Source organism: Rhinoraja longicauda, chromosome 1 (assembly GCF_053455715.1).
Source record: "Rhinoraja longicauda isolate Sanriku21f chromosome 1, sRhiLon1.1, whole genome shotgun sequence".
NCBI classification, from domain to species: domain Eukaryota; kingdom Metazoa; phylum Chordata; class Chondrichthyes; order Rajiformes; family Arhynchobatidae; genus Rhinoraja; species Rhinoraja longicauda.
In genome coordinates this window covers 23,154,696-23,179,326 of record NC_135953.1, presented here as the reverse complement: position 1 = coordinate 23,179,326, position 24,631 = coordinate 23,154,696, and the positions used below count along the sequence as shown (strand labels likewise).

General features: G+C 46.2%; 1 protein-coding gene across 2 annotated transcripts in view; it reads left to right on the top strand.

The window, feature by feature from the left end:
- Positions 1-19,191, top strand: part of smad7 (SMAD family member 7) — a 42,933-nt gene extending 23,742 nt beyond the window's left edge. For both annotated transcript variants that reach the window (XM_078409430.1, XM_078409421.1), the window contains exon 4: positions 18,331-19,191. In XM_078409430.1, coding sequence (XP_078265556.1) covers positions 18,331-18,869 — 539 coding nt within the window. In that variant the 3' untranslated portion in view covers positions 18,870-19,191. The remainder of the gene's footprint in view (positions 1-18,330) is intronic.
- Positions 19,192-24,631: the final 5,440 nt, after the last annotated feature.

The window sequence follows — 24,631 nt, the reverse complement described above, 5'->3', positions numbered from 1 at the left end:
GCAGAAGACCATTAAAGCCAAGCTGTTGCCCCAGCCAAGGTGGGTTTCTCAGCATAAATGTAAATATAACAATCAATACCAACATGCAATGTGACCTTGCAGTTACTGACCCCTACATTTTCGTAGCTCTGCATATTTGAGTAACTTCAGCATATCATTGAATTCATGATTTCTGGGGAAGAATTAGAGCCCAACCCGTTCATGCCGACCAAGATGCCCCATCTAAGATGGTCCCATTTACATGTGCTTGGCCCGCATCCTTCTAAACCTTTCCTATCCTTGTACCCATCCAAGTGTCTTTTAAATGTTGTTATAGTACCAGCCTCAGCTACACCCTGTGGCAGCTGGTTAAATATACTCACCAACCTTTGAGTGAATTCATGAATGCATTTTGTTGGAGATTACAAGTTAAGGGAGTAGAATTAGGTCATTCGGCCCATCAAGTCTATTCCACCATTTAATCATGGCTGATCTCTGCCTCCTAAACCCATTTTCCTGCCTTCTCCCCATAACCCTTGACACCTGTTCTACAGCCGATTATGGAGGATCTCTGCCTAGAATGGGACAATTTTCCTTGGACATTTCCCCGCCCCTGAGCCTGCCTGCATTGCCACCTATCTCACTGCTTGTTCTGGTCATTGCTGCCAACTTATCTGGGACTTGCTAATGAAATGTCTAAACCTCACAAAACCGTTTCCTCTTTAACTTGTGTCTTAAGAGGGCATATGCGCCTTTCTGCGTTTCTTGCCTCTCGGCGTTCTGCCAAGTGGCAGAGAGGTCAAGAGAAGCATTAGACAGACATTGTGTTGAGCCAAGAGTCAGCTGAAACCCAGCCTCCAGAAATTGATAGGAGATGGGCCCCCATAGCATTTTACCTTTGGTTGAGGCCATGGCCATAATAGGCATTGGCTGACCTCTTGATTGAGGACTATTTGAGGGGGGGGGGGAGGCTTCAGAGAAACCTTATCAGCTGCACATCACATTTGCCTTCAACCGAGAGGACATGCTGGTGCTGTCTCGTACTGACCTTTGCGCTCCACTGTGTAAAAGATAACTAACACTGCCTTGTCTCTGGCACTGAGCAGGGCTCGGGATTAAATGACCCACAGGCGCTAGCTTGGCTCCCTGCCTGCTGTCATGGAGATGTTTCCTCTTGTGTGTATTTTTTTTTCTTGAGCCAGTCTCGGTCTCAGGTTATCCCCACTTCATGCTGTTTCATGACAGATGTTTAAACCAGAGCAACAGCTCGCACATCTCCCAGTCACACTCGGAGAGAAAATAAATGCGTGTCAACCATTACTGTGACCAAATCTCCTCCCCCTCCCTGACCACCACCCCCAGTACTATCACAGGGTTTAAGAAAACATTTGGACAGGTACGTTGATAGGTTAGGTTTAGAAAGATATGGGCCAGACACGGTAAGGTGGGACTAGTGTAGATGGGACATGTTGGTTGGCACGGGCAGGTTGGGCTGAAGGTCCTGTTTCCACGCTGTATGACTGAAATAGGTTTACGATGGGGGAGGAAGCAGTTTGGAGGGGATAAATTGACTATTTTTCTGCCCTCACTTCTGTTGGCTGTGGGGTGATATAACTGACTTCAGTGCAGCACTTTAGACCGAGGGAATGGAGTATCCTGCTGAATTGAGGCTCCGATATAAAGCCATGTTCAAGTGAAACATTCTGCCAAGAATAACTCTTGTTATGGACTCGTATAGAAAGAAAGACTGCTTGAATAAGCATTGGTTGCCCGTTGGAGAAGGGCAATAGGGAAATGGAAGGGGAAACTACACTTCCTCTTGTATCTGTTGTTCCCCCTGAGTTTAGTAGAAGACGACTGCATGTAGCATTTTCTTTAATAAAATAAGGCACAGGCAGATTTTAAATGTGGTTGTTTCTGAATGATGAATCTTGAACTGCTGTGGCTGATGGTGAATGAAGACTTCAGCTGCTCCCAATGGCAGCGAACAAGTGATGAATGTGGAGTAGCACATGAGCCGTTTGTGGCACAACACTGGAACGTGATGTGTGAATGTTCTTTGGGTGTAACGCGGCCAGTACTTGCAGCAAGCTAGTTTCAGTTACCATCTTGGAGCTTATCGGTGGCTTTCTGTTCGAGGAAGAGCTGCCACACGTTTTGGGTGTTGACTTGACAATCTTCTTGATCTGCAATGTGCAATTACTTTACCATAGGTCTTAATGACAGTGCAATAAAAATATAAGCGGTGCAGTTGAAAGTGGACTGTCCCAGCATGATGGATCATGTGTCCATCTGTCGAACCAGTGGCTTCAATGTGATTTGTAACTCATCCTCCTATCCGTATTTGTTAACATGCAGCTCCTCAGCCAGTTAGTTCCGTTTAGAGATCACAGCAGAAACGGGCCCTTTTGCCCACCAAGTCCGCGCCGACCAGCGATCCCCACACGCTAACATAGTCCATAGTCAGCTACTCCACATTCTAGGGACGCACTAGGGACAATTTACAATGGTGCCATGCCAATTAACCTACGCCTTTCGGGTGTGGGCAGAAACTGGAGATCTCAGAGAAAACCCACGCAGGTCACAGGGAGAAGGTACAAACTCCGTACAAACAGTACCCATAGTCAGGATCAAACCCGGGTCTCTGGCGCTGTAAGGCAGCAGCAACTCTACCGCTGCAGCACTATGTCCCTCTTCTATAATGCTAAGTATACACTTTGTACATTTTGGTACGATAGGATGTCAAATGCAAACTTTTTCCCCAGGAGTATCTTGATTTATGTGGCACACGTACATAGTTTCATGTCCGTGAGCACTTTTATAGTCACAAAGTTGTACAGCACAGAACCAGCCCACTAAGCCTTCGCCAACTAACAAGTGCCTCTCCATACTATTCCCATTTCCCAGCACTTGGTCCATGTTGGCATCCAATGCCTTGGACTTCCTTAAAAAATGTAAATCAAACTGAGCAGAGTTTCTTCAATTGCTGTGTTAAACATCAGAGTGCCTCGTGCAAAATGAAAAGTGCCGTTTTTTAATACTTCTGCCGGGTCGGTCCAGAGGAATGACTGATTTGTTGGCCACATCGCTGTATCCAACGGCAGCAACCATTTTCTGCACAGCAAAGTCCTGCCACCGACGGCAAATTGAATCAGTTCATGCGTTTTAATGGTATTGTTTGAGCGAGGAATGTTGGTCAGGGCACTGGGACTACTGCCCACGCTCGCTCAAAGCACGCAAGAGTGAGGGGAAGAAATCTGAACCACCAGAAGGAGAAAAATAAAATCAAAATACTACCTTTCTAAGACAGCGGAGAGAAAGTGAAGAAAGCAGGCAGGACCAGCACTGACGAGTGAAGTTTTCAGGGCAGAACGAGGGAGGAAAACAAACAATGGATGTACTGTGTTGTGTTTATTTAATTTTTTTTCACCTCCTGATGGTAGGATGGTAACGTTTCTCTTTAATTTGACTACGGCCTTGAGCGTTACCCAGAGGGATGTGGTTGTCTGCTTCTTGTTTATGGATATTTCATTCCTTTCCTAGTTTCCTTCCCTGCTATGAAGCCAAGGAAGCTTTTGGCTGAGGACTGGTTTTGATTTGCACTTGGGTTTGGTCCCAGTCCTCTGGGTCTTGCACACTGGGCTCCACCCAGTCTCATCAGCACGAACTCGGAAAAGAATTACACCTTCGTCTGGATCCCTTCCCTTCCCTCTCCTCCGCTCCCTGAAAGAAATTAATATTTGGCTTAAAATGCAAAAATACATTTTTGCCTAATTGAACCTAATCCTCACATTTAGCTGATGATCAGCTTCAGGACAAGTACAGCGCTGTTGTGAAGAACGGGCGAGTTAAGTCAGTAATATGTGGCTTGTTGAAACCCACAGTGGGTTTTTAAAAGGTTGTAGATTACAGGGGGGGGGGGGGGGGGAATATGAGGGAATTGTTTGGTTTTGAAAATCCAGCGGATGCGATAAGGGGCGCTGTTCAACATCATGGTCACCTCTTCTGTGGCCTGGAATGCAAAGGGTTTTAAAGGCCCATTAGCTCCTTCCATGAAAGGGAGCAGGATTTGCAAAGTGAACTTGTATAAGACACAACACACCACAACTTGGAGACAGACTCAGGGTTACACTCTCAAGACACCTGCTTTACTCTGCAATAAAAATTATGCTTTTGGGTTAGATCTTTTATGTGATTCATTTCAGGTTTATCAATGATAGAGAAAGAAAACAAGCTTTGGTTCTCCTACTTTTTTTTCATCAAAAGAGGAATTTCTCACCTACATAAATCACAATAAAACTGCTTGTTGGAGTGCACTCCAAAGCAGTATCTCCAGTTAATACTGAAACTGAATAAAACACTCATCTCAGTTCTTCTGAAAGATCCTCCCTTTCTTTATCTCCTGCTCCCGTTCTGCTGTGTGAAAATAATTTTTAAAAGGGGGTGAGAAATGCAGTCACCAAGCGGTTTACTGACCTGGAGGTAGGAATGTGCAGGCATCTGCCAAAATGTAGACTAGCGTCATCTACAGTAAACCTCGAACTGACCTCAACATTTACAGCAGTCAGCCTTTCTGGCATGAAGAGATAGCACATCTTAAAAACAGCCCCTCCTTAGCAATAACATTGCATTAGACTTTGCAGCTTGTGGCTCCATTCCTTATAAAGCAGATTGTCATCCCACTTGTCATGAGCAAAGGAGAAGGAATGTCTTTTATCGGTGTGTGTCTTCAGGATGTACAGCATTGTGTATCTGGCATCAGCAGACTTTAGGGCTTACAACGTCTTGGGGATACGGGTAAATGATTCTACATATTTGACACAAGCTTCCAGTGACACTGTTACAAAACTTGTTTCTGTGTGCAAATCCTGAGGGGACATTTCCTAGATAAAGGATGTGGAGGTTTTGGAGAGGGTGCAGAGGAGGTCTACTGGAATGATGTGTGCAGGAATAGGAAGGAACTGCAGGTGCTGGTTTACATTGAAGATAGATTCAAAATGCTGGAGTAACTCGGCGGGAACAGGCAGCATCTCTGGAGAGAAGGAATGGGCGACAATTCGGGTCGAGATCCTTCTTCAGAATCTGGAGAGAAGGAATGGGTGATGTTTCGGGTCGAGACCCTTCTATCTTTTACCAGAAAGATGCCTGGATTAGAGGGCATTGGTTATAGGGAGAGATTGGGAAGACTTGGAACTATTTTTTTGTGGAACCACAGAGGTTGAGGGCAGACCTGATAGAAGTGTATAAAATCATGAGAGGCATAATCAGAATCTTTTTTTCCCAGGATGTAAATATCAAATGCTAGAGGGTATAGCTTTAAGGTGAAAGGAACAAAGTTTAAAGGAGATGTGCAGGGCAAATCTGTGCCAGCATATAAAGTAGTGACATTCAAGAGAGGCTTATAGATTGGGGCATGGACATGCAGGGAATAGAAGGATATGGATTACATGCAGGCAGGTAAGAGTCGATCTTGGCATATCATCATATACATACAGCCGGAAACAGGCCTTTTTTCGGCCCTCCAAGTCCGTGCCGCCCAGTGATCCCCGTACATTAACACTATCCTACACCCACTAGGGACAATTTTTACATTTACCCAGCCAATTAACCTACATACCTGTACGTCTTTGTAGTGTGGGAGGAAACCGAAGATCTCGGAGTAAACCCACGCAGGTCACGGGGAGAACGTACAAACTCCTTACAGTGCAGCACCCGTAGTCAGGATCGAACCTGAGTCTCCGGCGCTGCATTCGCTGTAAAGCAGCAACTCTACCGCTGCGCTACCGTGCATCAGACATTGTGGGCAGAAGGGCCTGTTTCCGCGCTGTACCAGTCAATGTTAACACCTCCCGTGGCAGATTAACTCCATTTGATTGTCGTGGAGCAGTAATAAGAGGTAATGCGTTCCTGCCTGAAGTGCATTACTTTGGGTTTGGGCTTGCTGGTTATCAATAATTTATTAAATCCAGACATTGTGGCCAGAAAGCTGCCTTTAATCATAGTTTTCATTGTCATCATGAAGCTCGGTTTCGACTGGCAGCTTGCACAGGAACACTGAAGGGTGAGCGTGGATTATCGAAGTCGGCAAGCTGCAACTTGTTGAACAAAGACGGTTAGTTGAAAGAAGAAAGTATGGATTCTCCCAGGAAAGCCAAAGGAAAACTGATGTCAGTTGATGGCAGTTTATGAGGGTCATGTGTTGGGCCATAGATGGTGGCATGCAGCAAAGTGAATAAAATTTCCACATCACATACTGATTGAGAATGATCAGCGATGATCACATTGAATGGCGGTGCTGGCTTGAAGGGCCGAATGGCCTACTCCTGCACCTATTGTCTATTGTCTATCACTTTAGGTTTAGTTTAGAGATACAGCACAGAAACAGGCCCATCGGCCCACCTGGTCCACACCAACCAGCAATCCCCCGCATATTAACACTATCCTACACAAACTAGGGATAATTTACACTTGTACCAAGCCAACTAAACTACAAACCTGTACATCTTTGGAGTGCGGGAGGAAACCGAAGATATCGGAGAAAACCCACAGGGAGAATGTACAAATTCCGTGCAGACAGCGCCCGTAGTCGGGATGGAACCCGGGTCTCTGGCGCTGCATTCACTGTAAGGCAGCAACTCTACTGCTGCGCCACCGTCACTTCTTTGAATTGCTATCAAATAATTTAAAATGCATTGACCAAATCGCTGAGAAACAGTGCAAAGGAGAATTTCCTGAGCATTGCTAACCATAGCAGTCAACGGGTGAGGTGCTATTTGTGGCCTTCTCGGGCAGTGCAATTTCCATATCAAGCTGTGATGCAGCCCCATAGGATGTTTAATGCATCTGCAGAAATTGGTAAGAGTCATTGCAGCCATGTAGAATGTCCTGAATTTGCAGAATTTTGGGGGGGGGGGGGGGGGGGGGCAATTGAAGAGCCAGGTGGTCATTTTAAGCCACCCCCACCCCATGAGCTTGTTATGTAACTATGGTGATTTGTTGAAAGGCGCAATGGTAGAGCTGCTGCCTTGCAGCGCCAGAGACCCGGGTTCCATCCTGACTACAGGTGCTGTCTGTACGGAGTTTGTACGTTCTCCCCGTGACTGCGTGGGTTTTCTCTGGGAGCTCCGGTTTCCTCCCACATTTTGAAGATGTACATGTTTGTAGGTTAATTGGCTTCAGTAAGAATTGCAAATTGTCCCTAGTGTGTAGTAGGTTAGTGCTAGTGTGCGTGGATCGCTGGTCGGCGTGGGCCGAAGGGCCTATTTCCACACTGTATATCTAAACCAAGGGTGAGCTGGTAATAGTTCACACATACTATATAGCGAAGATAGGTACAAAAATCATCAGAAGTCCTTCTGATCCAGGGCTGCTGCCCTTCCCTTTTCTGAATTATTTTACCAGATGCTACAATCAAAACACATATGTGGCTTTTCCTGACAGTTTTTGACATACTTTAGTCCTTATAAAAGCCAATTTAAGCAGGCTCATCCGACACCATTCCAATTTTCTACGGGCAAAAACGCCTTTAGTATATACAAGCTCTACCAAGTTACATAATCGCATCTCTATTCTTCATCTGCTCTCCCTTTTTTTCTCTCTCTCTCTCTGTTTCGCACACACATACTTTTCAGGTTTCTTTGTCATTTCCTCAATTAGATTACATTGACATACTAACATCCTACAAGGCTGATGCTGTTCCGGTTTCAGATGTGCCAAAACACTCAGCCTGAGTCACGCATTGTGTTCCTCCTGTGTGCTGCTGGTTGAAGTTCGGTCGGGTGGGGTGCCGCCGCTATTATTAATGACATAGTTTACTTTGAGCTAATAGCTGGGAAACAACTGGCATTTTATCAAGTCGAGTGAACGAAGTCTTAGTGGGGTGAGTTGGGGAGGGGGGGTTGATAGTGGTAATTTGACGTTTATTCTTAACTCTGTGCAACTTCCCAATGTTGTCCAACAGTTGGCTTTTTTTTTGGCAAAGTAGAAGTTCAGCAATGGTCTGGGGAAAATTATATTCCAACATCCCCTGGAAAGGTTTTCAAGCAACAAGAGATTCTGAAATGGTGGGGAAACAATCAAGAGTAACATCCACTGACTACCTGGGTTAGACAGGGAGGTACAGTTAGGGTCTTGCTGTAAGGAGCAAGGTTAGACTCACTCAACATGTTGTTCAACATTGGACATCAGTCCGCTGAACACCTACGGCCATGAGATTTCACTGTATTCCTGGCCGCAAGGCTTTTCTCCCTGACGCATCAATGATTCAATTCAAAGATATGTGCAAAGAGAGAAGGCAGGACAGGACTTAAACCATGGCTTGCCAGCCAAAAGGGGGGCACCTGATATTTGTAATATTGCTTTCTCGTTCTCCTGCCCAATATTTATCCAGACATGATCTGGAGAGGTTTGCGTTAAGATTCTTAGCAATCACTGCCCATCACTGAAATCTCCACTTTGACAGTAACGCCTTTCTGGGTGGTTTGGGGAAGTGGATAGAGGCCACAAAGATCAAGCTATGGTAGGATCAGTAATATGAATCAGCAGTGTAGCCAGAGGGTGATTAATCTGTGGAATTCATTGCCACAGTCGGCTGTGGAGGCCAAGTCATTGGGTAGTTTTTAGGCGGAGATTGACAGTCTGAAGAAGATTTTTTCAAGAGGGAGTTAGATCTAGCTCTTAGGGCTAATGGAATCAAGGGATATGGGGAGAAAGTGGGAACGGGGTACTGATTCTGGATGATCAACCATGATCATATTGATGATTGTGGTGCTGGCTCAAATGGCTGAATGGCCTACTCCTGCACCTATTTTCTATGTCTCGACCCGAAACGTCGCCCATTCTTTCTCTCCAGAGATGCTGCCCATCCCGCTGAGAAACTCCATTATTTTGTGTATATGTCTTCAGTTTTTATTGTGTATATATTTTCAGCATCTGCAGTTCCTTCATACAGATAAATGATTAGTACGGGTGTCATGGGATATGGGGAGAAGGCAGGAGAATAGGGTTGAGCGGGAAAGATAGATCAACCATGATTGAACAGCGGGGTAGACTCGATGGGCCGAATGGCCTAATTCCACTCCTAAAACTTATGAACTTACAGTGATAGTTAAAATAATGTATTCAGAAATAGTTTGAAATATACTGAGCGATGTGATAGGGTGCCAGCCAGATCTTTTGTTCCCTCAGCTCTGATTTAAAAAAAAAATTAACTTGCATTCTTGAGTTAATTTGCATTTTGTGATAAAAAATATGTTGAATACATCCACTGAATAATTTTGAAAATATCCACAAGGTCATCTCAGAAATTGAAATAGATTCCAACTCAACTTCCTGTTTAGTCCTAAATTTCTAATGTTAATAAATTACATCTCCCGGCCTTTGAATCTTTGGAGAATCATGGATGTAATGACTGAGCGGCAATAAGTGAGGCTCCAGCAAGACTGGAGGGGGAATAAAGCACACAGACTGAGCCTTCGTCCTTCAGACTGACCTGCTGAGCCTCCATTTCACCCAGTACAGTACAGCCAGTTGTCTGTTCCTACTTCACTGTGCGCTATTTGGGCTGGAATACCTTTGAGTGGGGTGGGAGTGGGGTGGGATGGTGGTGGGGGGGGGCAGCTGATTGACTTGCAAATGAAAACCTTAAGGATTTTTAAAAAAAAGGACTTTGAAGATGTGGGAGATGCACCGACCGGTAGTGCATGCTGGCGGCAAGTGATTTACATCACAAGTTGTAACCTCGCCGTGTGTGTGCCTGCGCGCGGAGGAGCGTCAGGGAAGGAGAGCCATGTGATCGGGAATAGAAATGATTTGATTATGAAGCCAGACAGAAGTAATCATTAACTTCTTCAGGCTGCTTTCTGTCTCCAGTCTGCCGGCTGCTGTTGTTTTTCCCCCTCCCAATGCCATGGGGACACAAACCTGCAGCTTGTATTAGTTGGCTGCTGGTGAGAGGCATTGAGGGGGCAGGGGTGTGGGGGAGGGGAAGAGGAGGAAGGTAGAGAATTCCTTCTTTGGCCAAAGAAAGAACCCACTGCAATTATCAGTGAAGGTACAATTGTGGCTGTGCATAACGCGTTCATATTCACGCTGACCACAAAAACAAAAAAAACACGCCACTTACAACGTGTGCCCTTCCAGACTCGGTGTTGAGATTCGTGATTGTAGAAAGCACTTCCCTGCTAAAAAATATTTAAGGGAAAAGTCCTTTAGATGGAAATATCGCCGCCCATTCAGGCCACAAGTGCCGTTCTCAAACAGGTGGGGGTGAAAGGAGGCACAGTGAACTGCAGGTGCTGGAATCCCGAGCAATGCCCAAAGTGCTGGAGTAACAGCGGGCCAGGCAGCATCGTTGGAGCGGATGGATCGGCGATATTTTGGAACTTTTATTCAGATTGGGGAGCGGAAGGATGCGGATTATATGCAGGCGGGCGGGATTTGCTAACTTGCCATCGTGGTTGATGGGCTGAAGGTCATGCACTGCACTGTTCTACATTTGATACGTAGACACAACTGGCCTGTTAGCGTTGCAGAGATAAAGTTTGAGAATCTGCACACATGCCGTTTCCCTTGTTATTATGAAGGGAGCGGAAGGTTTATCTTGTTACTCAAGAATTATTGCTCCAACAAGAAGTATTGCATATAGATAAAGTGCCTTTCATAACTGCAGGGTGTTTCTCAACACTTTACAGTGCGTGGCGTACTTTAGTGGAGGCCATGTGTCTTAGTGGGGTGGCTGAATGCTGAAGGTCTGAAGAAGGGCCCCGACCGGAAACGTCACCTATCCATGTTCTCCAGAGATGGACACAAAACGCTGGAGTACTTCAGCGGGACAGGCAGCATCTCTGGAAAAAAGGGACAGGTGACATTTCGGGTCGAGGCCCTTCTTCAGACTGAGAGTCTCAGGGGAGAGGGAAACTCCCTCAGGGGGGCTGGAGGTATGAAAAGGTACAAAGATGCTCCAGGGATGCAGCCTGCCGCCTGGACCTACTGAGTCCTTCCAGCACTTTGTGTTCTTTTATTTTGGCTGAAAGGTAATGTTGGCTGCAATATCGATGGGAGCTCCATTGCTTGCTGTGGGATCATTTGCATTCAGCTGAAGGGGTAGGTGGGTGGGGTGGCTGTGGTTCGTGGTTTAAACCTCTTGTCTGTGAAGCTTGGCTGCTGTTTACTGGCATGCTGAGGTTTGGTGACTTGTGGGGGCAGGGAAGGCAGTTGGATGCAGTTTAACACCATCTTCCATTACGTAGGTCATTAAGGGGCCTCCTGAAGCTATCCGGGAGTGGACAAAAGAATGCCCCCAAGTTCACTAGCTCCAGATTAACATTCCGTAAGGGGATTAGTTCTGTCTACCAGAGGCCTTGAACTGGATTCGGTGTAGACGCTCACATAGTAAGTCAGTCAAAACCAACAAGCTCTGAAGTGATCGCTTGCTCAGAACTCAAATGATTACCAGACTTTTCCCTTTTCAACATGGCTTTTTTTCTCTTCGCTCTGTTTCAATTACCTCATCTTTTTATGGATCCGAGCAGAATTTGGCTGCAGACTGGGTTTTAGCAAGATGGCACATTGGTTATTTATTATTATTGCTCCTCCCCCTTAATACTTCACATGCTTGAGGGTTATCAATGGGTTCAGTCATGAAGGTTGCCTGAATATGATTTTTCTTTCTAATGGTAAAACCCTATTTTAATCAGGAAAAATGGTATTAAAAATATTTTCCCACATGCCTCTGCAGCAAGAAAGGGTGATGATGTTGTGGCCCATTTAAAGCATGTGCAACTGTTTTTCTTTGCTATCCTACTGCAATTCCCCCTCCACCCCCAACTCCTTACTGGACCCCCACCCTTACAAAAGCCCATCAGTGAGCTACCATGATGTACACATGCAGCCAGGTGAGCAATTACACAAGGCCTGTTCACAGCTACGGCACATTTGAGTGCTTTGCACACCAACCTACTCAGGAATGCAGCGACTGTTGTGATGTGGGCAAAATGAGCAAGTTTAAAATATTTATTTTTCAAAAAGAAACGAGTACAATTACCGTCCTTATAAACCTTTCACAATTGGCCCGCAGTCAGCCTGTCTAACCACCTTTGCCAATTTGATGGCTGCGGCAAAGCTTTTAATCCCAACCTCCCGCCCTTTCCCAGTCGTCGATGATTACCTGTCATTTTAGTGGAGGCATTAGCCCATTTAGTTCATTGCCTGCATTAACTTGGAAGAGGTTGGAGTTTTGTGATTGCGCCGGGCATACAGATGCTCCTGTGAGTGGAACCCTCCGTGAGTGAAACTCTGCAAGTTTGAGGTCCGCATGCTTAATATAGGAATATAGATAGCTCTTAATCCTTAGTTCTCAAGAACAATGGAGCACCTTGCCAAAGAGGCTGAAGGTATTTGTCTGGGAGCCTTTGTATAGCAGGACTGAATTAATAACCATGATGAGAGTGCAGATAGCTGCAGACAAGTACTTGCTTTGTACCAAGTCTGTAATAAAGGAAATGTGTTTAGAGTATTTACACTTCACTTCCCCAATGGCTCTGTTACACTGCCCCACCTCTATGCTGAATGAGTGCCATTGAAACATGGATCCTCTCGCCACAACTTGCTCCAAGAGGACCGTCCCTCCAATGTGCTTTACACCTCTGACCATGCGACACTCACAGTGGCACAGCAGTAGAGTTGAGCGCTGTCGGAGATGCGGGTTCGATCCTGGCTGTGGGTGCTGCCTGTATGGAGTTTGTACGTTCTCCCCGTGACCTGCGTGGATTTCCTCTGGGTGCTCCAGTTTCCTCCCACAGGCCCGTTTCCTATTTTTCTATGTCCGAACTAAACTAAAGTCACTATGAAGTCTGAAGAAGGGTCCCCCCCCCAAAATATCACCCATCCTTTTTCTCTCGAGATGCTGCCTAACCCGCTGAGTTACTCCAGCACTGTGTCGTGTCCATCTTCGACACTCAGTAAGCTGCGTTTGGCTCCCTGAAGATATGGCAACACTTGTCCGATTTTAGTCTCTTTTAGCTAAATAGCCGGGCATAATTGGCATCCTTGCAGCAATAATTTAAGTGCACCAATGATATTTGTGTTAAAATTATGGTTGTCCTCTTCACTAAATTTATACCTAAGTCTTTAACTGCATAAAATAGTCATCTATATGATGCCGCAGAGTATTTTTTTAAATGGGACATGAAGACTGAAGCCAATTGCACTCTGTCTGGGAATAAATTGTCTTGAACTGTAAGCTCCACTCCCTCCCTTTGAGGACTTCAATTACTTTGAGTGAAGTGTGTGCAGCGGTTGCCTGCGGACAGAATTGCGATCTGTAATTTGCATGGATGATGAAGAGTTTACGCCAATGGATAAAGAATGTCAGCAGGAAGCAGTAATCAGCTGTCTGCCCCATTCACTGGAGACAGGCTCTTGCAGACAAAAGGAGCCAGGCTTGCTTTCTTTCCCTTGTTTTATTGTTCAGGCCCTAGTCACTGCAGTGAATGCGAGGGCTCGGGCAGCCAGCTAAGCAGAAGTGCCTTTGTGTGGCCCAGTCTGTCCTTTTATTGACACTACATTGGCAAATGCAAACCTGAAGCAACACCCCTCCCCCTGCCTAGGTTTCCTACTCCAACCGTGTCCTATTGCAGAGGCCAGAGTCAAAAGGCATATATATCTCTGTGTCTCTTAAGATTTTATGCCCACTATTATCCAGGCCTTAGGCAGTAAATTTGCACTCCTTTCTTTGAGCTCCCGTCCTTCCCCGCACTCCCATGCCCGTCGCCCGGACTCAAATGCAATTCCCGTTTAAGGTTCAGTGACTGGGCACGCTCCTACTTCTGGAAATCAGAAGCACACAGAAAGAAGCCGAGTGTAAATGGCAGCAGGAGGGGCTCAACCTGACCGTGTGCAGCCTACCTGCCCAGGCACCCCCCCGCCCATCTGTGGAAGGGAGACACAAGCAACTGCTGATACTGGTTTGCACAAAGCGCTGAAGTAACTCAGCAGGTCAGACAGCATCTCTGGAGGGCATAGTGGTGGGCGGGCACAGTGGCGCTACGGTACACCTACTGCCTCACAGCGCCAGAGACCCAGGTTTGATCTTCACTATTTTTTTTAAAAATAGGTGCAGGAGTAGGCCATTCGGCCCTTCGAGCCTGCACCGCCATTCAATATGATCATGGCTGATCATCCAACTCAGTATCCCGTACCTGCCTTCTCTCCATACCCCCTGATCCCTTTAGCCACAAGGGCCACATCTAACTCCCTCTTAAATATAGCCAATGAACTGGCCTCAACTACCTTCTGTGGCAGAGAATTCCACAGATTCACCACTCTCTGTGTGAAAAAAAACTCTCTCATCTCGGTCCTAAAAGACTTCCCCCTTATCCTTATACTGTGACCCCTTGTTCTGGACTTCCCCAACATCGGGAACAATCTTCCTGCATCTAGCCTGTCCAACCCCAACTACGGGTGCTGTCTGTATGGCGTTTGTTTGTACGTTCTCCCCGTTACCTGCATGGGTTTTCTCCGAGATCTTTGGTTTCCTCCAACACACCAAAGACGTGCAGGTTTGTACGTTAATTGGCTTGGTATAAATGTAAAATTGTCCCTAGTGTGTGTAGGGTGGTGTTAATGTGTGGCGAGCGCTGGTCGGCGTGGACTCGGTGGGCCGGAGAGCATGTTTCTGCACTGTAACTAAACTAAACTAGACATGAACAAGTCATGTTTTGGGTTGAGGCCCTTCTTCAATCTGTGATGGACCAACCTGCGAGCCTGTATTCTCTGTAATATGAGTTCAAGGCGCCATTGTTGCAGAAGACGGAACTTAGACTGTAGATGCGAAAGCTCATGATGCAAGAGGTGATGTGGAAGGGGGAGGATTGTTGCTATGGTCCAATTCATAGTTGAAGATAGACACAAAAAGCTGGAGTAACTTAGGCAGCATCTCTGGAGAGAAGGGATGGGTGACGTTTCGGGTCGAGACCCTTCTTTAAGGACTGCAGCAAAGGTAGTCAGAAATATTTTCCCAAGTTGGAAATATCAAAAAAATTAGAGGACATAGGTTTAAATTGAGAGGATCAAAGTTTAAAGATGTATGGGACACAGAGGGTTGCTGGGATGAAGAGATCAATAAAATCGAGGGATATGGGGGAAAAGGCAGGAACGGGGTACCAATTCTGGATGATCAGCCATGAACATATTGAATGGCAGTGCTGGCTCGAAGGGCCGAATGGCCTACTCTTGCACCTATGTTTCTATGGGTGCCTGGAATGCACTGTGGGGTGGTGGTGGAGGCAGCTCTAAAGGTGGCATTTAAGGGGCTTTTAAATAGGTGCAAGATTATGCATGGAATGGAGGGTCATGGGTCACGTGCAGGCAGAGGAGGTTATTTTATCTTGGCGTCATGGTCGGCACAGACGTGGCGGGCCGAAGGATCTGTTGCTGTGCTGTACAACAGAGCTCTGTGTGTTCAAACAGAGCCCAGTGTATAAGGATGGTAAATACGGGGAACATCAGTAGGAATCGCACTGCTGGCGCGGTGAGGTTGGCGGGTGTTTGGCGAGCTGCGGAAATGCCACTTGCCAACCGGGCCTGCGGTGGGTGCTGGAGGTGCTGGGTCTCATGGGTGCTGGACGCTCTGCCGAGAACAAAGGGGGACCCAGCCTTGGGGGGGGGGGGGCACTGAGAGAACAAAGAGGGGCCTGGCATGGGGGGGGGGAGGGCGAGGACAAAGATGGACCATTGGGGACTAAATGGAATACTTTGTAACTTTGTCGGCACCCTATATGTGGCGACTCTGCATATTTCACTGCAAAGAATTTCACTGTGACGTGTCACATGAGATAAGAAAGCATCGTTGATTCAACCTGCACCAAAGTGGCATACTCTATTTCGGTTGACGGGCATGGTCGGTCAGAGCTCAGGAGCGCAAGCCCTTTCTGGTGCTTACGGTTATTCCTCTCTTCTCGGTTTCCTTTTCTTTCGTTTTGGCAATGAACGTACTCCTGTTTTGTGTGCTGAGGAGCAACAGGGAGAAAGAACTGCAGCAGGGTTGAAAGGAGCCCCATTGAACAACATGTTCCTCGGATTTGATTCTGCTGCTTGTTTTATGGAGTGTTTTGAAGGGGAGTTTGAAGTAATTTGACACAGATCCTTTCCTCTTTTTTTCCCCCCCTGCTTGTTCTCTGCCAGGATTTCATGTGGATGTAGTTGAGCTGGAGAGGGTTACGAGGGGCACTGCGAAGGGGGGGAGGGAAAATGTGAGGAGTGGGGGAGGGGTGGCAGGGTGTACTTAAAAGGGCCAGGGTGCAATGCTCCCTCGTTGTGGCCTCGAGGAAAGTGAGTGAGCTGACCTGCTGCACTATGCAGGACTGAGGCAAATATCACACACACCCACAAACATCATTCGTGATAATGCTGTGGGCTTTTGGTATTAATCAAAGGCAGAGAGAGAGAGAGAACTTGAATCACAACTGTAAATAAACCAAGCGTTTATAAAACATTCATGCGTGCGTGTGCAGAGTTTTGACGTTAGCTCAGGCAGGATTTCAGATAGTTAGAGGGGTGTTGTTGCCTCAGCGACAGTGAGCTTTCTGACAAGCTCAGCCTCACCAAAACAAAATGAAATTTCAACCTCAAATGGAATTGGAAACTAATACCAATTTATTAACAATATAGTCAGTCTAGTCTAATGCAACATAAACCAGCTTCAAATTTAGTTTAGAGATACAGCGCGGAAACGGGCGTTTCGGCCCACCGAATCCGCACCAACCAGCATTGCATTAGCACTATCCTACACACACTAGGAACAATTTACCAAAGCCAATTAACCTACAAACCTGTACGTCTTTGGAGTGTGGGAGGAAACTTGAGCTCCTGGAGAAAACCCACACGGTCACCTGGAGAGCGTACAAACTCTGTACAGTCAATACCCATAGTCTGAACCGACGGGGGTGTCTGGCGCTGTAAGGCAGCAACTCTACTGCTGCGCCACCTGTGAGGTCATCGTGTGACTATTGCGCTCCACTGTCTGGCAGTGCTTGTGAAGATGCTCAGATAGGTTCACTGTGTTTGGGAAGGTGCACGACAGGTCTGTTCCGGGAGCACAACTACTCTGTGGGGCTGAAGATAGATACAAAATGCTGAAGTAACTCAGCAGGTCAGGCAGCATCTCTGGAGAAAAGGAATATGTGATGTTATGGGTCGGAACCCTTCTTCAGACTGGGGATCTTTGGGGGAATTAGTCATGGAGCTATACAGTATGGAATATCTCACTTGGGGGTGGGGAAAATCCTTGTCACCAGGAGTGTCTGGTTCTGTATCTGTGTGACAGAGGGTGAGGGTGTGCTGCTTTTGCATGCATGTTTCATTGTGTGCCTCTGTGGGTGTGTGCGTGCATTTCTCTGCATTTAAGTCTCCCTGTTGCTGTCTTGTTTCTGTGCATTTATGTGTCTGTATATCTTTTAATTTACTCTTATTTCAGGATCAGTGGGTTGCTGTCATGGCTAATATTTATTACCCTTGAGAAGGTGGTAGTGAATCACGCACTGCAGTCTTTCTGGTGAAGGTTCTCCCATGTGCTGTTGGACTGGGTGTTCCAGGATTTAATAACAGCAATTTTGAAAGAAAGGCGAATTGTAACCCACTTATAAGGCGAAAGTAAAAGCAAGGAACTGCAGATGCAAAAAAAAATGACACCGATTGCTGGAGTATCTAGAGAACATGTATAGGATCCCGACCTGAAATGTCACCTATACGTTCTCCAGAGATGCTGCCTGACCTGCTGCCCATGACCTGCTCAGTTGGAGGCATTACAGGCTTGAGGGCTGGTGTCGCAGTAACTACAGAGCATGGCATTGGATTCTGCAGCCACTTGCAGGAGTGGTAAAGGGAAGGAATATTCAGACTGGCTGTGAATAAAGTGCCAGTCAAACAGGTGCTTTGTCTAGGGTGGTATCATGTTTCTAACATGAGAATTGTTGAAGCTGCACTCATCTGCCATCTGTAATCTATCGATGTTATGGTTGTCAAAAAATATTTTATTATGTATGTCCACTTAAAACTTTGAACATTCAGCAGGACAGGTTATTAGTGAAGTGAAAGCTTTTGGTGTGATTGAAGATTCTGCTCTTCCAACTCTTGCCTTTAGGTGTATTAATTATTTGAGGTGTGTAATATTTGTGCAAAGGGAAATAGTTATTGTGTGTGACATTGGTTCAGGGAGCAGTTTCCAGCCCCATCCATCTCACTCAGTGTCTGCTTATATCAATGATGCATTTATTCTACAAATATATAGGAAATCCTTAGGGCGACGGTTAATGGTTAAAAGCTAATGGTTTTTTTTTTCCCTTCCTCCTGCAGAATCCCGAATAAGTCAGGAGCTGGGAAGTCAGTCGCACTGGTGCGTTGTTGCATATTGGGAGGAGAGGACACGAGTTGGGCGTCTGTACACTGTCCAAGAACCCTCCCTCGATATCTTCTACGATCTACCTCACGGGAATGGTTTCTGCCTGGGACAGTTAAACTCGGACAACAAGAGCCAGCTGGTGACCAAGGTCCGGAGCAAAATCGGTTACGGCATCCAGCTGAGCAAAGAGCCAGACGGGGTGTGGGTCTATAATCGCAGCAATTACCCGATCTTCATCAAGTCAGTCACACTGGACAACCCGGACTCCAGGACGTTGCTGGTGCACAAAGTGTTCCCGGGCTATTCCATCAAGGCTTTCGACTACGAGAAGTCTTACACCTTGCAGAGACCCAACGACCATGATTTTACACACGAGCCGTGGTCTGGGTTCAGCATTCAAATTAGTTTTGTAAAAGGCTGGGGCCAATGCTACACGAGACAGTTCATAACCAGCTGTCCTTGCTGGCTGGAAGTGTTCCTCAATAACCGATAGAGTGGAGTTATTAAAGGACTCGGATTCAGCGGAGATGCTTTCAATGAAAAGTAATGAGATTTAATAAAAGAAAAGTGTATTTTATGTTATATATAAATATATTATATTACTTGTAAATATGAAGACGTTTTATAGCATTATTTATGTATTGTGCAATGTGTAAACCGGATAATTAAAAATGCACTTTGCTTAATAAAAATGCAAATAAGATGAAAAAACGCCAAAATTTAAATAACACAAATTGGTGTTCTTATGGGTGCTGAAACCAAGAAGAATGTTTTTTTAAATAGAGGAGTTTATGTTCAAGTGGAAAAATAAAATTGTACACCTGATTTAAAAAAATGATTTTGATATCTTTATCAGGTGAAACGATGGGTTTCCTTGTCTGCATTCACAATTTCATAATTAAGATAATTCCTGCTCATCAATTAAGCTTGTGACGTTCTGACAAGGAATGGGAAGGGCGAGAGTCTGTTTTGTGAACAAATCTCTTGAAATAGTTTGTATATAATTCATGTTCATAAATTCTAGGAACAGAATTAGGCCATTTGGCCCATCAAGTCTACTCCAGCATTCAGTCATGGCTGATCTATCTTTCCCTATCAACTACATTCTCCCCATAACCTCTGACGCCCATATTAATCAAGAATCTGTCAATCTTCACCTAAAAAATAACCAATGACTTTGGCCTCCACAACTGTCTGTGGCAATGAATTCCACAGATTCACCACCCTCTGACTAAAGACATTTCCTCCTTATCTTTCTAAAGGTAAGTCCTTTTATTCTGAGGCTGTGACCTCTGATCCTAGATTCTCCCACTAGTGGAAACATCTTTTCCACATCCTTTCTATCCAAGGTATTTATTCACAAAATGCTGGAGTAACTCAGCAGGTCAGGCAGCATCTCGGGAGAGAAGGAATGGGTGACGTTTCGGGTCGAGACCCTTCTTCAGAAGGTCTTTCTATCCAAGCCTTTTACGATTCGGTAAGTTTCAATGAGGTCCCCCCTCATCCTTCTAAACTCCAGTGAGTACAGGCCCAGTGCCTTCAAACGGTCATCATTATGTTAACCCAATCATTCCTGGGATCATTCTCGTAAAAATCCCACTGTCATCCTTCCATGGAAGCCTGTGTTTTGCGACTCTTCCTCGTGTTTTTTTCAGGTGCTGCCTTTTGTTGGTTATAGCTTCCAGCACCTCATCCAAGTGAGCACACCTTGTGATAGAGAGTCTGAGGGATATGCCCTCAAGCTTTATTCATGCAAATGTTTCTGCTTTCAAAGTCAAATGATTTTACGTTTTTCTCTGAAGTGCTGAGGTCAGTTGTACTCTTGCTGCCACTCCCACGGCGAACAGCTACGATGGTACAGAAGTAGTAGCCACCCTGGTCTGTATGATCCAGCAGCACGTCAGCTGGGTGTTTCAGTGGGACCTAGCAGCAGGACTACCTGAATCATATTTCTCACCAGTCTGCGAGAAACTAACTCGCATTTCTCACCCGTCTGACAATAGACAATAGGTGCAGGAGTAGGCCACTCGGCCCCTCGATCCAGCACCGCCATTCAATGTGATCATGGCTGATCATTCTCAATCAGTACCCCGTTCCTGCTTTCTCCCCATACCCCCTGACTCCGCTATCCTTAATAGCTCTATCTAGCTCTCTCTTGAATGTATTCGGAGAATTGGCCTCCACTGCCCTCTGAGGCAGAGAATTCCACAGATTCACAACTCTGACTAAAAAAGTTTTTCCTCATCTCTGTTCTAAATGGCCTACCCCTTATTCTTAAACTGTGGCCCCTGGTTCTGGACTCCCCCAACATTGGGAACATGTTTCCTGCCTCTAACATGTCTGCGATAAATTCACACGTATTTCTCACAAGGTCACATTTCTCGCACATAAAATATACCTTTATGCCTTTCCCATCACACCCTCCCTCAGTCACTGAACGTGCTGTAGGGGGAACTGCCATAGAGTCCCTTTAAAATAGTGTCATTGGCAGATAGGGTGGTCAAGAAAGCTTTTGGTACTTTCGCCTTCATCAGTGAGGGTATTGAGAATAGATGTTGGTGAGACCGTATCTAGAATTTTGTGTTCAGGTTTGGTCACTGCTGTAGGTAGGATGTTAGACACAAAAAGCTGGAGTAACTCAGCGGGACAGGCAGCATCTTGGGAGAGAAGGAATGGGTGACCCATTCGTCGCCCATCATCTCTGGAGACCTGAGGTGAAGGGGCAAAGATTTAATAGGAATCTGAGGGGTAACATTTTCACAAAAAGGGTGGTGGGCGTATGGATCAAGCTGCCAGGGAAGATAGTTGAGGCAGAGACTATTGTAACAATTAAGAAAAATTAGACATGTACATGGATAGGACAGGTTTGGAGGGATGTGGGCCAAATGCAGGCTGGTGTAGATGGGACATGTTGGGCAGTGTGGGTGTTGGGCCGAATAGGGCCCGTTTCCACACTTTAAGACTATGAGGACATAGGTTTACTGTGAGATGGGCAAAATTTGATACAAACCTGAGGGGCAACTTCTTCACAGAGAGGGTGATAGGTAATACCTCGCTGCCCTGCACCCCCTGGCGCTGTGCGGGTGCCTGGCGACGGCGGTGTTGACAGGCAACCCCGTGAAGGGAGGGGCGCTGCCGCCCCTCCACCTGATCACCTGCTGAACCCCAACCTGTTCACTTGCCCCCAACCCCCACCGCATCTTCACGTCTGACTCCTCCACATCGAAACCCCTTTTTTTCTCTCCTTTTCTCCCTTCCCCAGCGGTAGAGTTGCCGCCTCACGGCGCCAGAGACCCGGGTTCCATCCTGACCGCGGGCGCTGTCTGTAGGGAGTTTGCACGTTCTCCCCGTGACCTGCGTGGGTTTTCTCCGAGTGCTCTGGTTTCCTCCCACACTCCAAAGACGTAGAAACATAGACAACAGGTACAGGAGGAGGCCATTCGAGCCAGCACCACCATTCATTGTGATCATGGCTGATCATCCACAATCAGTAACCTGTGAATGCCTTCTCCCCATATCCCTTGATTCCACTAGCCCCTAGAGCTCTATCTTACTCTCTTAAATCCTTCCAGTGATTTGGCCTCCACTGCCCTCTGTGGCAGAGAATTCCACAAATTCACCACTCTGAGTGCAAAAGTTTCTTCTCATCTCAGTTTTAAATGGCCTCCCCTTTATTCTAAGACTGGCCCCTGGTTTTGGACTCGTCCAACATTGGGAACATTTTTCTCGTATCTAGCTTGTCCAGTCCTTTAATAAATTTATATGTCTCCATAAGATTCCCTCATCCTTCCAAAGTCCAGTGAATACAAGCCTAGACTTTCCAATCTTTCCGCATATGTTAGTCCCTATCCTGGTGAACCTACGCTGCACTGCCTCAATAACAAGGACGTCCTTCCTCAAATTAGGAGACCAAAACTGCACACAATACTCCAGGTGTGGTCTCACTAGGGCCCTGTACAACTGCAGTAGGACCTCCTTGCTCCTAAACTCTAATCCTCTCGTTATGAAGGCCAACATGCCATTAGCTTTCTTCACTGCCTGCTGTTCCTGCACGCTTACTTTCAGTGACTGGTGTACAAGGACACCCAGGTCTCGCTGCACTCCCCCCTTACCTAACCTGACACCATTCAGATAATAATCTGCCTCCTTGTTTTTGCTGCTAAAGCTCTGGTTTCCTCCCACACTCCAAAGATGTGTGGGTTTGTAGGTTAATTGGCTTGGTGTATGTGTAAATTGTCCCCAGTGTGTGTGTGTGGGATAGTTTTCGTGTGCGGGGATCGCTGGCGGCACGGACTCGGTGGGCCGAAGGGCCTGTTTCTGCGCTGTATCTCTAAACTAAACTAAACAAGCACCCAGAGGGGGTAGTTGAGGCAGTTGTTATAACAACGTTTAAAAGGCAATTGGTCTGGTACATGGATAGGAAACATTTAGATGGATATGTGCCAAATGCAGGGAAATGGGACTAGTGTAGATGGGACATCTTGTTCGGCAGGTTCAAGTTGGGCAGAAGGGGGTGTGTTTCCGTGCAGTATGACTGACTATAAGAGGCAATGGGTGTAGAGCAGGGACATCCTTGTCATCATATAGAAACAGAAAATAGGTGCAGGAGGAGGCCATTTGGCCCTTTTAGCCAGCACCGCCATTCATTGTGATCATGGTTGATCATCTACACCTTCCTCCTACTGCTGCTGTTCTCGCTCCTGCTGTCTCAAGGCTCTGACGAATGGCCCTCGGGCTTCAGATCTCCTGTTTTTGTTGACAAAGTTTGTGCAACATGGAGCAGGCAACAAATCAGTCAGAGAGTTGTGAATCTGGAATTCTCCGCCTCAGAAGGCAGTGGAGGCCAATTCTTTGAATGCATTCAAGAGAGCTAGATAGAGCTCTTAAGGATAGCGGAGTCAGGGGGTATGGGGAGAAAGCAGGAACGGGGGGGTACTGATTGAGAATGATCAGCCATGATCACATTGAATGGCGGTGCTGGCTCGAAGGGCCGAATGGCCTCCTCCTGCACCTATTGTCTATAAATTCACCGCTGGACTGATGCAGTCAACAAAGCCCATCTTCAGAGGAGCTTTACTAGAAGAACACCTGGATTAGGATGTATAAGCTACAGCAAGAGGTTTGACAAACTTGGATTGTTTTCTCTGGAACGCTGGATGTTGAGGGGAGACATGATGGAAGTATATACTGTAAAACGAAGATGATGATACTTTATTGCCCCATGTACCGTGAAATTCTTTGCTTTTGCATACAAAGCACACAAACAAAATCGCCATAAAGGTGCTGACAAACTCCTTAAGTAATGTTGGTCCCTTCATCAATCCCCCCCTCCTCATTAGTTCTTGACGTCCCCCTTTCTTCTTGGCGGCCCATCTACGCATTGATAGCGTAGACAGAACCTCTTTCCCAGGATAGAGATATCAAATACGAGGGGACACTGCTTTAAGGTGAGGGGCAAATTTTAAAGAAGATGAACGGGGCACGTTTTTTACATAGGGGGTGGTGGGTACTTGGAACACGAGTGATGGAGGCAGATAGATACATTGGTCGCAAAGCTGTTCACTACCTCGGTACATGTAAGAATAATAAACAAACCATTTAGGATAAACATATTTTTACAGTTGGAGGAATAGAGATTATTTGCAGACATATAAGAGATGGGTCTTGGCATCATGTTCAGCACAAGCTTCGTGGGCCATAGGGCCTGTTCCTGTACTTTACTGTTCTACGATTTATGTTCAGGAGTCCCGGAGTGCTTTCAGTTGTGCTGTTGTGCTGCTGGTATTTGCTTGGCTGCTGTGGTTGAAGTGTAGAGCCTGGGATGTGGATCCTAACTCCCAAGATGCAACCTTCTTGAGCAGGACTGGTCCCCGCCAAAGTCAGACAGCACAGAGTTCTTCTCGAAAGTAAAGAAATTAAATATTTGTCTGGAAACAAACAGAATTCACATTAGGAAGTGCTTCCTTTGATCCGTGATAACCTGCACGTCAAGGAAATGCAAACATTTATATTTCATATGTAAAAGATCCCAAGTTCCAACTCTAAACTATATCAACCCATGAATGCAGGTAATGGGTGTTCTGCACCTCCGCAAAGGCCATAATGCCAGATTGTCCCCACTGAAATCAGGGCGGCACGGTGGCACAATGTTGCTGCCTTCCAGCATCCAAGACCTAAGTTCGATCCTGATTCTGCTTGCTGTCTGTACGGAGTTTGTTCGTTCTCTCTGTGACCGCGTAGATTTTCATCATCATC